We start from the raw sequence: 13993 nt of genomic DNA, 5'->3' as shown, positions 1-13993 counted from the left end.
CCGGTTCCCTAGCAATCCTTTGTAACATTTATATCTGCCTAGTTAGACCATAGGGAGTTGGGAAGATGAAAAACAATAAAAAGATGGCTGCTTCACGGAGAATCAACCTTGTTTTATCTTGACCAGGGATGGCAAGGTCTGATCAATCAATATTATCTATTGTTTCTGGCCTTAGCCCCATGTATATGTGATGTGGAAAAGACCCATAAACTATAGGAAATCTATGTCATTCATAGCAAGCACTCAGACTTCCTCCCTTTTGTGCTCTCAATGCAACCAATGTGGCCACCATCTCTAGCTTTTATAAAATAACATATGAGAAACTTCCTGCCAACATGCAATAAAATTTCCTAGAAAGAAAATGTATATTTATATGGAAACTTAAATATATGCATCAACGCAAAGACTTTTAAGTAATGTATCTTTTTCTGACTCCTGAAAATAAAAAGCTATTCTTAACTATCTACAAAAAGCATAAAGTACACCAAAGTAAGTTGTGGCTAGATAGAACACCCCTCTTTTTGGCTATTTCATTGGAATATATTACTTTTGAACCCCTGATTTAAAATAAGTTCATGAAGTATCTGTTTCAGTGCTAGGTATAAGTAAGTTATACTTACAAAAGAGGAAAAAGGATCATCAGTGATCAGACACCTTTCTGACTTGGGCGTAATAAGATTTGCCTGGTCTGCTTGTGGGAGACAGTCCTAATGAGTGTGATCTCCCCTTGCCTTCAAGCTCTTCTTCTCTAAGCAAATAGTTTCAGTCTGATGGCTTCCGGGAGCTTCAGTCTGATAGTATTAGAATAAAATACTCACAAACAAAACTCAGTATTAGCCGACTGACACTTACCAAAGGAATGATTGATCACTTCAAATAAGGCAAAGTAATTCACCGTTGTACTGTCCATGCCAACCTTTGCTGCAATAGCCTATAGGGTAAACAGGATAGATTGGTTTCAGGGTAACTAAATCAGACAAGCTATGGGAAAAGACAGGTATGTGCATGTGCAGGGGGGAGAAGGGAGGAGTTTTGCCATCTCGGCTTCACATGAACTAAATTCATGGTCTATACCTTTTCTTTTTGTATGTATGTGTGCACACACTCATGCATACATATGTATGACATAAAAGGGGGAAAATACCTATATTTGACCAAAATAGATATAATCTCTAAATATGCGTTTCCATGTCCAATTCAAGCTAATAAGCTATCCTTAAATATCATCTTCTTTCTCTGAAATATGATTTCATCCCACAAAAGTCTTTTTTAACAGCACTTACAAGTAATGTGCTTCACAAGAACAGACCTTAAGAAGAAAATAAATTCTTAAATATCCAGTCTCATACACATAACCTACATTTATATTTATTTATTTGTTTGTTTATTTACTTATTTTCATTCAACCTACATTTCATACAGGCTGTTAACTTGCAAAATCTTTATCTTTGGTTCTTGAGCTGAAAAGAGTTTGTCAATTTTGTTCATGCTTCACAAATTGTTCTTATTTATTTTTTGGATGATCCATGCCTCAGGCTGAGGATCTCCATTTCCTAAGAATTACTATCATCGATATCCACATGAAAACAGCAAAATGTTGTGACAACAGAGACATATTAAACAAGTATCAGTCCTCCTCTCTAGGAGCTAATATGACAAAAAGCAATTGAAAGACTCCATGTACAAATAAAACTAAAATTACAAATATCAACAAAACTCAAAAAACACAAAATAGTACCACAATTTCTTTTCAAGATCAATCCCAATATAAATAAGGTATTAATTGAACAAAATACAATTGTGGAATGTCAGTGGCTCAGTAGACCAAGTATAATTATACCATTCTCATTCTCATCCCTGATGACACTATCAATGTTCTAAGTTACCATTCTTTACTGCAGTGAATGGAAACTGAAATGCTCTCTGGGGTTGGAAAATGGTTTATAGCTACAAGTCTCAGTAAGCGGATGAGGAGAAAAGTGCTGCTCCTCACCAAAAGGCCTTGCTAGAGACAATTTGGGGGCGAGAGGGAGAAACAAAGAATACAAAACAAAAACATCAGCAACTTGTAAAATTAACATTTTCCTTGCAATCACTTCACCCTTTTATAATTTCAGAAATACCTTGAATTCTGCACATACCCTTTGCCATGGTATACAGTACATGAGTAAATGTATGGGGAACACATTTTTGTTTGCTACAAAGGAACAATAAACATTAATATCCAGAAACCTGTTAGTCTCCCTGAAAACCTTGATCACATCAGGATTAAAGACAAAAAGGCCTAGGTCTAAAAGCAATGATTATATCTAGCACCCAGATCATGATCTTTAAATGTAATTTCTCACTGAAAGAAACCAGGACTCCTTGAGGGAAGTGGCTGATTATAGATCTAGGATAGGAAATACACAAAGATGAGGCCAGAACACCTTGTTGTACCAAAAAGCAAGGATGCTATCATAAACAAGTAAGTTGCATCAGAAGAATACAGGAGCAGATATGAAGGAGCTTCCACTGGCCAGAGATGAAACAATCTGAGCATCAAAGATGATACACATGATTGATTACATAATACTGAATGTCTAAAACCCACAAATACTAAAATAAAATAAAAATAACATAAAATAAAAGTAAAATAAAATAAAATAAAAATATCTCATTGGATATCATTGGAATCACCAACATCACACTCCAATGCCAACATTACACTCTGAAAACTGGCAATTAAAAAAATTAAATATTTATCCTCTCTTTCCTACAAACTATATTTTAGGATAACTACATACATAGCCTTAGTTGGTAAGGAAAAGTTCTGTATAGAAAAATTCTACCTAACAAATATGAAGAAATGACAGAATTAATGAAATTACTGGTTAAGGCAACAATCATCAGTGTATACACTCATCTGATTACAGGCCAATGGGGAATTTTACAATAGAGAGCCCAGGTTATCACCATCTAAATAAATGCACCAATTAATCTCAGTATCACTAAAAATGGGACAACCAGACAGATACTGTGTACCTCCTGAAAGCAACAGGAAAGATGTATCTCACCAGTTAGGAAGCATTCTTATAAAAAAGCTGAACCTAGTCGAGCTCTCTAGACAAAACTTCCATTCATGCAGAATGTAAGGAGATGGACATATTAAATGACACACATAAAAATAAATAGATAAATTCAGAATGTGGGACACTGCACAACACAGACCCAATTTCTGCAACAAACTAATAACATCTAAATAAAAAGGTGGGGAAGGGAAGGGAAGCTGCTTATATTCAAACAAACATAAAAACTGGGACGACTAGGTGGCTTAGTCAGCTAAACATCCAACTTCGACTCAGGTCATGCATGATCTCATGGCTCGTGGCTTCGAACCCCACACTGGGCTCTCTGCTGTCAGCACGGAGCCTGGAGCCTGCTCCAGATCTTCTGTCTCCCTCTCTCTCTGTCCCTCCCCTGCTCGTGTTCTCTCTCTCTCTCAAAAATAAACATTAAAAACAAAGATAAAAAACAAACCTTGTTTAGATCCAGATTTTAACAAACAATAAAAAATCATTTTTAGACAGCTGGAAATATTGGACTATGGATTTGTTATTAGTTAATGCCAAGGAAATACTGTTAACTTTTTAGGTCTGATAATGGCTTTTGTGTTTATGTAAAAAGAATGCCTTTATTTTTTAGAAATTTATACTGAAATCTATATAGGCCCAATAAAATGGAATTTGCTTTAACATATTTAAACAGGGGCACCTGGGTCGCTCAGTCAGGTAAGCATCCTGACTCTTGATTTCAGCTCAGGTCATGATCGTGGGTTTGTGGGTTCAAGCCCTGCACTGGGCTCCGTGCTGACAGTGCAGAGCCTGCTTGGATTCTCTCTCTACCCCTCTCTCTTTGCCCCTCCCCCACTTGTGCATGCTAGCTCTCTCTAAATAAACATTAAAAAAAAATAAAACATTTAAACAAAGGAAAAGAAAAAAAAGATACACGTATAATGCAAATGTGGCAAAATCTTGATGGTTATTAAATATGAATGATGCGTAAATGGAGGTCCACTGTACTGTTCTGTTTATATTAAAGTTTTCTACAATTAAAAAGAAGCAGGGCTGGGGCACCTGAGTGTCTCAGTTAGTTAAGCATCTAACTCTTAGGCTCAGGTCATGATGATCTCACAGTTCATGAGTTTGAGCCCTGTGTCAGGCTCTGTGTTGAGAATGCCGAGTTCTAGAGATTCTCTCTCTGCCCTTCCCCCACTGGCACTATCTCTCAAAATAAATAAATAAACTTAAAAAAAAAAAAGAAAAAGAAAAGAAAGGGGGGGGGCGCTAATTACAACCACTACGACCCAGGATACATACTGTACTTTTCTTTAAAGGAGGGCAAAGTACTTTCACATTAATAACAATATCAATAGTAGTAGCTCACATTTAATAAATTTATTATGTGCCAGATCGCCTAAGCACTTTATTAACTCATTTCATTAACTCATTTCATCCATCCTCCTTAGCTTCATACCATCCAATGTTGAGTCTACTTGTTCAAGTTTAATTTACCTGATACACTTGGTCTGTGGTACTGTTCTTTTTAACCCTGACTGTAACTGTTGTTCCATCTGGTAATGCTACTCTCAGTTCTACGTCGGACACACCATTGTAGTTCTGTGGGAAAAGACACAGAGACATAATTTGTAACTCAGCATATCCTCACTCTCCTTATAACATGCTGACTAAGCAACAATCTAAACGTGTGATAGAAAGTTAAGTTCCAACGAAAAGGGGAAAAAGACACCTTAAAGTCAATACATTTTACAAGTCAGAAACCTGACTTCAGGCTGCAGCAAAAGTTAACCTTTAAGATGAACAGGGAGGAAAGAAACATGTTAAAGCCAGTGTGTCCACATTTCAAAATGGAACACTTATGTGAGGCAGTCTAGGTCAAATACAGATGACATTTTTGGCCTACTTCCAAACATTCAGAACTCACCATTGAGAAAAGAAAACAACTGGAAGCAGTAGTTTTGACAAAAATTTTCTGGTTTTAAATGGTTAGGCATGCTAGATTGGCTCAAGTAGTATAAGTTCCTCCCTGAACTTAGAAGGAATCATGACACCTCTGACTGGAAAAATGGATGAAAGGCAGGAATCTGAGTTAACGTGATGCCTAGTTTTCTTCGAAAGAGTAAACAATTCTTATCCCTTAATTCAGAAGATACTTCTTTCTTATTGCTTTTGATGATCAATACATTCCTCTAGCTTGTAAGTTTGATTAGAGAGAAACTATTGAGGAGCAAGTCCATCTTCGTTTATCACTTGAAAAATGGTGCTATCTATTGTCTAAAACCATCCTAAGCATTAATTACAAGCACTTGTCTGCAAGAAATTTATAACCTAGTTGAGAAAATAAGACATACACATATAAAATAACTAGTAGATAACGCACTATTTAATATAGCAGCATTACATCTTCATTCTTCTATTCAATTAGTATTTATTAAGCACCTCTAATATGCTTGACATTATTGTAAGGCACTGGGAATACAAAGATGGCCAAGATTTAGCTCTTGGTCCAGAGCTCTAATGTATAATACCATGGTGACCAGAGTTAACAATACTATAATGTATACTTGAAATTTGCCAGGAGGGTAGATTTCAAGTGCTCTCACCACACACAGGACAGAGAGAGAGAGAGAGAGAGAGAGAGAGAGAGAGAGAGAGAAAGGAAGGAAGGAAGGAAGGAAGGAAGGAAGGAAGGAAGGAAGGAAGGAAGGGAGGGAGGGAGGGAGGGAGGGAGGGAGAAAGAAAAGGAAGGAAGGAAGGAAGGAAGGAAGGAAGGAAGGAAGGAAGGAAGGAAAGAGAGAGAGAGAGAGAGAGAGAGAGAGAGAGAAAGAAAGAAAGAAAGAAAGAAAGAAAGAAAGAAAGAAAGAAAGAAAGAAAGAAAGAAAGAAAGAAAATGGTAACTATGAGGTAATGGATAGGTTCGTTAGCTTGACTGTTGTGATCTTTCACAATGTATACGTACATCAAATCATCAAGTTGTACACCTCAAATATAGATGATTCTTATTTGTCAATTCTAATTCAATAAGGCTAGAAAAAAAGACTTAGCTCTTACCTACTGGTAGTTCACACTGTAGTGAACTAAAAATATAAAGTAATAATTTGATTATATGTACACAAAATGGGAGAATAGGATAGCAACAAGGTGATGATTGAGTGGTCTGACTGCAAAGGTTCCTAAACCAGGGGCGCCTGGGTGGCGCAGTCGGTTAAGCGTCCGACTTCAGCCAGGTCACGATCTCGCGGTCCGTGAGTTCGAGCCCCGCGTCAGGCTCTGGGCTGATGGCTCGGAGCCTGGAGCCTGTTTCCGATTCTGTGTCTCCCTCTCTCTCTGCCCCTCCCCCGTTCATGTTCTGTCTCTCTCTGTCCCAAAAATAAATAAAAAACGTTGAAAAAAAATTAAAAAAAAAAAAAAAAAAAAAAAAAAAAAAGGTTCCTAAACCAAAGACTTGAGGGGCACCTGAGTGGCTCAGTCAGTTGAGTGTCTAACTTCAGCTCAGGTCATGATCTCATGGTTTATGAGTTTGAGTCCTGCATCAGGCTCTGTGCTGACAGTGCAGAGTCCACTTTGGATTCTCTGTCTCCCTCTCTCCCTCTGCCCCTCCCCAATCACGCACGCTCTCCAAAAAAAAAAAAAAAAAAAAAAAAAAGATAAAGATAAAGGAAAACCAAGGACTTGAGTATCAGGGAAGGCTATGCAAAGAGAAAGTGAACCTAGCGCTAGGTCTTAAAAGATAAGCAGGATACATAAGAAAGGCAACTTGAAAAAAAACAGTCATTGGGGGAATTTACAGCAATTCAACCTATAATTGACATCTTTATCCCCTGCCCGCAAGGAGCCAAGGGGTGAACAGTCACTGTGGGGAGTATTTACCTACCTCATCTGATTCTGATAGGAATTCCTGCATGATGTCACTCTCACCAATGACACGTATTGAGCATACTGTAGAAAACAAAAATTGAATCTGGTGTGAGACCCAAAAATGGAGACTTTAAAGTCAACAATGTATCAAGGTTTAAGTATAAATCATCAGTAGCAGGCAATGCTGAGGTGGTCATTCCTGATGTATAACACATTAAGGCACAACAAACATTCATATAAATATGAACCACAACAGAGGAAAATTAGGATGTTCAAAGATGTAGCTTGCTAAAAACATTATACATAGCCAAAGGAAGTCATTCAAAATAACACTTCAGTAAATCTAACTTTGCAGTCTCATGTGAACGAAGAAGACCAAGCCAGACAACAGAGCTAGGGTAAGGTCAATCAGGAATAAAGCAAACACAAAACTGAAATACAGAAGGAAAAATGTACACTTGGTCTACCTAGGAACGAGGCCAGTCAGAGAACCATAAGCAGTTAAAAACACTTTGGGAAAAATGGGTAGGTAATTAAGTATTAAGCTCAGCGCATCTTCTCACCTCGCTGACTTAAGCTTCAAAACAACAACCTTTAAAAGGAAGGAAGGAAGGAAGGAAGGAAGGAAGGAAGGAAGGAAGGAAGGAAGGAAGGAAAGTAGCTAATTGTCTAAATCTAAGAAAGTTAATTTCCTGACACTCTCATGAGGATAATGAGTTATACTGATGACTTCACTTCATTTTATTAAAAAAATTTATACCCTTTTTATTTCCCAAGGGCTGTGTTTAGAGGCCATTCCATGTTAGAAAAAAGCTAAAAACAGATGAGGAAGTCTCACTACCTTCTACAGGGGAAACAGTTTTTCTTCAGGGATAAGGCTCTCCACTAAAATTTTAAAAAATTCAACTAGGTCAATTAGTTCTTACACAAGGACACAGAATTAATAAATATCACATAAGACTATTTTTCTATTAAATTAGTATTTTAAAGAGAAGCCTGTTGCACAACTGGCAAATTATATAACTCTATAATGTAGCGAAGCAAGGTCTCTTCTCTGAGCCACAAAATGAACTATCTTATTCCGGAGATCTGGGTCATTTCTCCTTGACTTTCTGATAACCAAATGTTTCAGCATCCACATCCACAAACTCCTGATGTACTATTTGGAAGTCCTGAGATAACAAGTAAAGTTTCAATACTTCCACCTATAACCTGCTTAGATCAAGGGGACTTTAGATATCTACAACTCGGCAAACCTATCCATGGACAACTGTAAGAGGAAAATGGACTTTTCAAGTAGGATATGCCAGTGAACTAAGAGTCATTTCAAAAAAAAATGTTTTAAATACAGCCCACTTAGTTGCCAAATCAATTCACCATGTTGATGAGTAGGTCTGTACGTGTTTGCTGGCAAATAACATAACCCAATAAAGGTCCCTACTTCATCAAAAACTAATTATGCATTTTTCTGTTTTTAAGTGCTCAGCAAGTCAATAACATAGGCTATTAATCCTTGTATTGGACATTTCAGTTTTGGCTTCAAAGCTCACATCATTCAACACCAATGGTCATAAATTTGATTTACTTTCACTATTCAGTTTCAGGAAACTTAGCCATGCGGTTTAGGAGTTGCAACACATACCTAGAATCCAAGTCTACTTAAGGTAGTAGCATTTAATAGGCCAACTTACCTTTTTCTAGATATTCTTCCAACCCCCGACGTCGGGCATCTAATTGCTGTTCTGATAAAGAGAATGGCCACTTCCCTGGAAGTCGGGGAAATGTAAAGTTGGCAAACTCTCTCTTCAGGTTCTGGTGTAGGATAGCAAACTCCCGGTACCGCTTAGAACACAGCTGCCTCCCTGCCATATAAACATTGTATACCTGGTGAGGGGGAAGAACAAAAAAAAAAAAAAAAAAACAAAAACAAAAAAACAAAAAAAGCCTACTTACTACCAATTAAATCACAGAATCATCTAAAGTCAAGCTCAGGCTGATACTGGTGAGGTATATTCTGCTATGCACTTAACAAGAGAACATGTTCAAGGTCACTGTCAAGTAAGGCTTACTTTCAATAAGCATGCCAGAAATGATGTGGACAACAGAGTGCTACTCTTTTCAAGTGGCCCATAATCTAATTTTTGCTATTAAAATTACCTCCAACACAGTGTTTGAAATATCTTCAAAGACAATTTTCAGCTTTTAAGGGTGGATCTTTATTTTTAGAAAGTTAAAAGTCATTCAAAGCCAATGGTAAATCTAGTGAATGAATAAGCAAGCAAATTTGGAGAGAGATGGATGTACAAAGCGAAGGTGGATTATAAAGCATTGTGACTGATATTTGTGTGTGGTCCAAACTTCTAAAGGAATGTCTAAAAATGATGTAACAGTGGCATTTTGTTAGCAAAAGGTTTCTGTGGCAAAAACTCCTTTCCTGAAGTCAGGTATCCTTAGTTTTGCTCTTCCTTAAAATCGGGTTAACAAAAAGTGGAATAAACGTATTCTAAGGACCATCTTGTAATAACAAAGAGTTAATAATCCTCATGAAGAAACGGTTAGAGATTTTTGTTTATTGTTCATAGATGCCTGTCAAACTTTTAGAACAGGGTGTGGAACATAACAGGGAGTCAGTAAGTATTTGATGAAGAAATTAATGCATATATGTGAAGTTTCTGAGTATGCACCCACATAAAGTCTTGAATATGTACCCTCATAAAGTGAAGGAATGTATAATCCAAAAACATCTAATAATCCAAGTTACCCTGTATTCTCAGAACATATCAAATTAGGCAGAGATGGAAAAAAAGGCCCCAAATCACATTTACTGGTTTTGCAAAAATCATTCTGAATTTTAAATGTGCACAAAACAGATCATCTACACATGGAATCAAGAGTTAATCACTGAGAATGTGTGGGCCAAAGCCTTCCCTTAAAGCTCAAAAAGAATCTTTACCATGCTTCTGTGATTTAGGAAGTATGAGTTAAATGCAAAAATAAAATAATTTACTCATTCAAGACTCCTCTCCCATAACTCTCCAACTATGATTCCTCCCCCAATTAAAGGCAAAATCTCTAATCACTATGAAACAGTCTCCAGGGATGTGTATGATCCTGATCAATGAGCTTTTTTCCTGTGATTATCACTCAAAGTTGTGACTGTCTGTGATGAAGCACATATATTACCAAAGTATTCCCATCACTTCCTCCTGAAGTACAAATGCATAAGAAAACAAGAGTCCCCTTACACAACACCACCTGTTCTCTTTGGAGCAGGCAGTCTTTAAATTTTTTTTTTAATGTTTATTTTTGAGAGAGAGAGAGAGAGAGAGAGAGAGAGAGAGAGAGAGAGAACATGGGGGGGAGGGGCAGAGAGAGAGAGAGAGAGAGAGAGAGAGAGATGGAAACACAAACTCTGAAGCAGGCTCCAGGCTCTGAGCTGTCAACACAGAGCCCAACACGGGGCTCAAACTCACAAACCATGAGATCATGCCTTGAGCCGAAGTTGGACGCTCACCCAACTGAGCCACCCAGGCACCCCTGGAGCAGGCAGTCTTTAGAAGTCTTATTCAGTTTGGTCTTATATACTTCCATCTCAAACTAAACTATCCAAATTTCTCACTAATATCACCATTCCTTTGCTTAAAAAGCAAGTCCACAATACTATAGGTGATATATATCAGCCTGAATTCCTCATACAATGAAGAAAGGAGGGGAGGTAAAACTAGTTAGTGACACTGCCAGCTCAAAGATCTGCCCCCAAGTCTCTTTCCAAGGAAGAGTACAGCAGGTCCTTGATAATGCACATGAAGACTATGACTGCATTTCCTCAAAGGTGACCACTTGAGTGATCTCCAGTCCAGTAAAATATTTCCTAGGGTAGAAAGAACCCTAGAGCTTGAGAAGCCTTTGTGATAGTTTCAAAAAGAAATCTGAGAAGTTGATTCAACTTTCAGTTTCTTGATAAAGTAAGAAGAGTTAACATTAAATAGCCTCTCACCTACCTCCCTACCAATCTCTATTTAAATGTGGCATCACAGGAAACAGAAATATAAACAGAATGCCTGACAGTTCTGTAATATTTTAATGCAAATAGAAATGGCTTCCACAAGAGCCAAAACCACTTTTAAATTAACTGTGCTTAGTAAATGAGAAATATACAAAAAGATCACAACAGGAGCACCTGGGTGGCTCAGTTGGTTAAGCCTCTGACTGGCTCAGGTCATGATCTCACAGTTTGTGGGTTTAATCTCTGCATCGGACTCTGTGCTGATAGCTCGTAGTCTGGAGCCTGCTTCAGATCCTGTGTCTCCCTCTCTCTGCCCCTCTCCTGCTTGTTCTCTCTCTCTTTCAAATATAAACATTAAAAAAAAATTTTTTTTTAAATCACAACAGAGACTGCTTTGTTCTTCATTGGTCCTTAAAATGAACCAAGATCTATTAGTATTCATATTTCCCTGGTTTGGATACACTCATTTGCCCAAAAAATGACCAATTCACTTAGTGCATGCTGAGATCTTCTGCCTAAAACTCATGAATGTCCATGATCCATGAGAAACGCCCAGAGCCTCATTACAAATGAGAAAGTCCATCAAAAAATATATTCTCTGGGGGTGCCTGAGTGGCTCAGTCGGTTAAGCATCTGATTTCAGCTCAGGTCATGATCTCACGGTTTGGGAGTTCAAGCCAACTGTCAGGCTCTGCTGTCAATGTGGAGCCTGCTTTGGATCCTTTATCCCCTTGTCTCTGTGCCCTTCTCTGCGCACATGTCCTCTTTCTCTCTCAAAAATAAATAAATGTTGAAAATATATATATATATATATATTCTCTGGACTTAAAGGAGAACATAATCAAACAGGAACTAAAGATATACATAGGCAGGCCGTGCTTCTAGGATCTTTCCATTTTAATTTAAACCCTAAGACTGGTTGGCTCATAAATGGAATTAGATGAAGTTAATCTAGCTTGTGATAGTACACTGAATTTAATGATCACTGGTCACCTTCTTCTCCAACTGACCATAACCTACAAGACTTCAAGGTGACTGCAAAACCAGTTGTCTGAGAAAACAATTCTTTCTTCCTTTTTTTTTTTTTTTTTTGGTTTATACTAGTTTATTTAGGGATTCCATTTTCATTCCTCAATAGACTTTATGTATTTCTTATATTTTTCTTCACTCATTAATTCATCCAATTCTGAAGGATTACTGTTATCTTGATCAGCCAACCATCTTCCTAACAAGATTTGTTGACAAGTCCTGGATTTTCTCTAAGAGCTTCATTAATTTCAGTTACTTCTTCTGATAGAGGAGAATAAGAGTTCACCAGCAGCTTTCACACTGTCCAAAGCACCAAACTCATTTTGTTTGTTCAGTTTGGTCCCAACTTCAGGCAGACTACATTAAACAACATCTCCCAAAGCTTCCTGTGCAAAATTGCTGATTCCCACTGTTCCAACATCATTTCTGTTGTCTGTGAATTCATGCATGGAGAGCAGAGCCCACCCTCAGCCCCAGGACCTGGGCAGGCAGGGCACTGCAGGCATGGATTCCGTGCACACGTTACAGGTCTCAGCCCGCATGCTCCACACCACTCATAGTACCATTGAGGGTAACAAGTTTCAGTCCTCTTGAGATAGTCTTTGTTCAGTAAGAACCCAATATGGAAAAAGGCATGGATTATAGGTGGGGAAAGTGTAAAACTTATCTGATCAGTGATCTTATTTTGTTTCTCTAGATTCTGTAAGTCAAAGTTCCAAAATTCAACTTCAAAATGACTTCTAAATATGTAAATGCTGAAAATCCATGCTATGCCATTTCTCTCTCCAGCCTCATGATTTAATGCTATGTAATGAATACCAGAAGATGGTAACTGGTAAGTTCTTTTTTCTTTCTTTCTTTCTCTTTCTTTTCTTTTCTTTTTTCTTTTCTCTCTTTCTTTTCTTTCTCTTCCTTCCTTCTTTCCTTCCTTCCTTCCTTCCTTTCAAGTAGACTCCATGCGCAATGTGGGGCTTGAACTCACAAACCCAAGATCAACAGTCTTGTGCCCTACTGATTCAGCCAGCCAGCCGCCCTGTAACTGATAAAGTCTTACAATGAGCACAAGCCACTGTGGGAAAGCAATTCTAGTAACATCTGGGTATTCAATAGCAAAACTGAAATCCCAGATATCAGAGATCTTCATTTTGTTGGTTCCTTAACCCTCCCACCTACAGATAAGGCTTTTAAGTGATAACGTCTCAACCTATGTAGGATCTAGATATTAAAAAGTTCTCATTTTTTCAAACCTTTAGTAAACTGACAGGAATTGTGCTACTGAACAGAGAATCTCCATACATAATGCAAAAGTGAAAAAAAAAAAAAAAAGGTAGAATGATGACATTTTGGCCATGGCAATATCACTCAAGTTCAGCTTCCGAAAGTCTAGTAGACACTGTCCTGGTTCCTGCCGTTGATCTGGATGAATCTTCAATGTACGTTATGACCAACAAATTGCTTCCAACACCACCCTGCCATTTAATCTTATTTTTAGCTGAAAATTCATCTTAAGAAAACCACATTAGGGGCACCTGGGTGGCTCAGTCAGTTGAGCATCTGACTTTGGCTTAGGTCATGATCTCACGGCTTGTGGGTTCGAGCCCTGCGTCGGGCTCTATGCTGATAATTCAGAGCCTGGAGCCTGCTTCAGATCCTGTGTCTCCCTCTCTCTCTGCCCCTCCCTCCCTCATGCTCTGTCTCTGTCTCAAAATTGAATAAACATTTAAAAAAAAAAATTAAAAAAAACAAACAAACATTATTGCCATTCATAAGCTGCCTATAAAAGCAAAAGGAGATACAGCACTCTTAGCTGATTTCTGAGTAAAATGGGTGAGATCCTTAACAATGGAACACTGAAATATTTTTCCTAAATGCTGAAGTATTTAGGCTCCTTCTTGGGAAGAAAAAAGCATAAAGGCCACAATATGCTCTTAAATAACTTCGGTTTCTTGTGTGTGTATTCTCCCTAACATGGATCATAAATGGTCTCTGTTACTTTTTTTTTTTTTTCTTTATTTGGACCTTGGGTATACAGAACTGGATT

The 13993-nt window shown here is 37.8% G+C and overlaps 1 protein-coding gene across 2 annotated transcripts in view; it reads right to left on the bottom strand.

Moving 5' to 3' along the window:
- The window catches only part of SNX27 (sorting nexin 27), a 69345-nt gene that overhangs the window by 17099 nt on the left and 38253 nt on the right, over positions 1-13993 (bottom strand). For both annotated transcript variants that reach the window (XM_053214809.1, XM_027056165.2), the window contains exons 3-6: positions 8609-8801; positions 6934-6998; positions 4554-4658; positions 853-931 (exon numbers count right to left, since the gene is read on the bottom strand). In XM_053214809.1, coding sequence (XP_053070784.1) covers positions 853-931; positions 4554-4658; positions 6934-6998; positions 8609-8801 — 442 coding nt within the window. The remainder of the gene's footprint in view (positions 1-852; positions 932-4553; positions 4659-6933; positions 6999-8608; positions 8802-13993) is intronic.

The sequence above is a fragment of the Acinonyx jubatus genome, chromosome C1 (assembly GCF_027475565.1).
Source record: "Acinonyx jubatus isolate Ajub_Pintada_27869175 chromosome C1, VMU_Ajub_asm_v1.0, whole genome shotgun sequence".
Taxonomy (NCBI): Eukaryota; Metazoa; Chordata; class Mammalia; order Carnivora; family Felidae; genus Acinonyx; species Acinonyx jubatus.
Note: the sequence above shows the minus strand (reverse complement) of the source record. Positions and strands in the feature narration are given on the sequence as shown.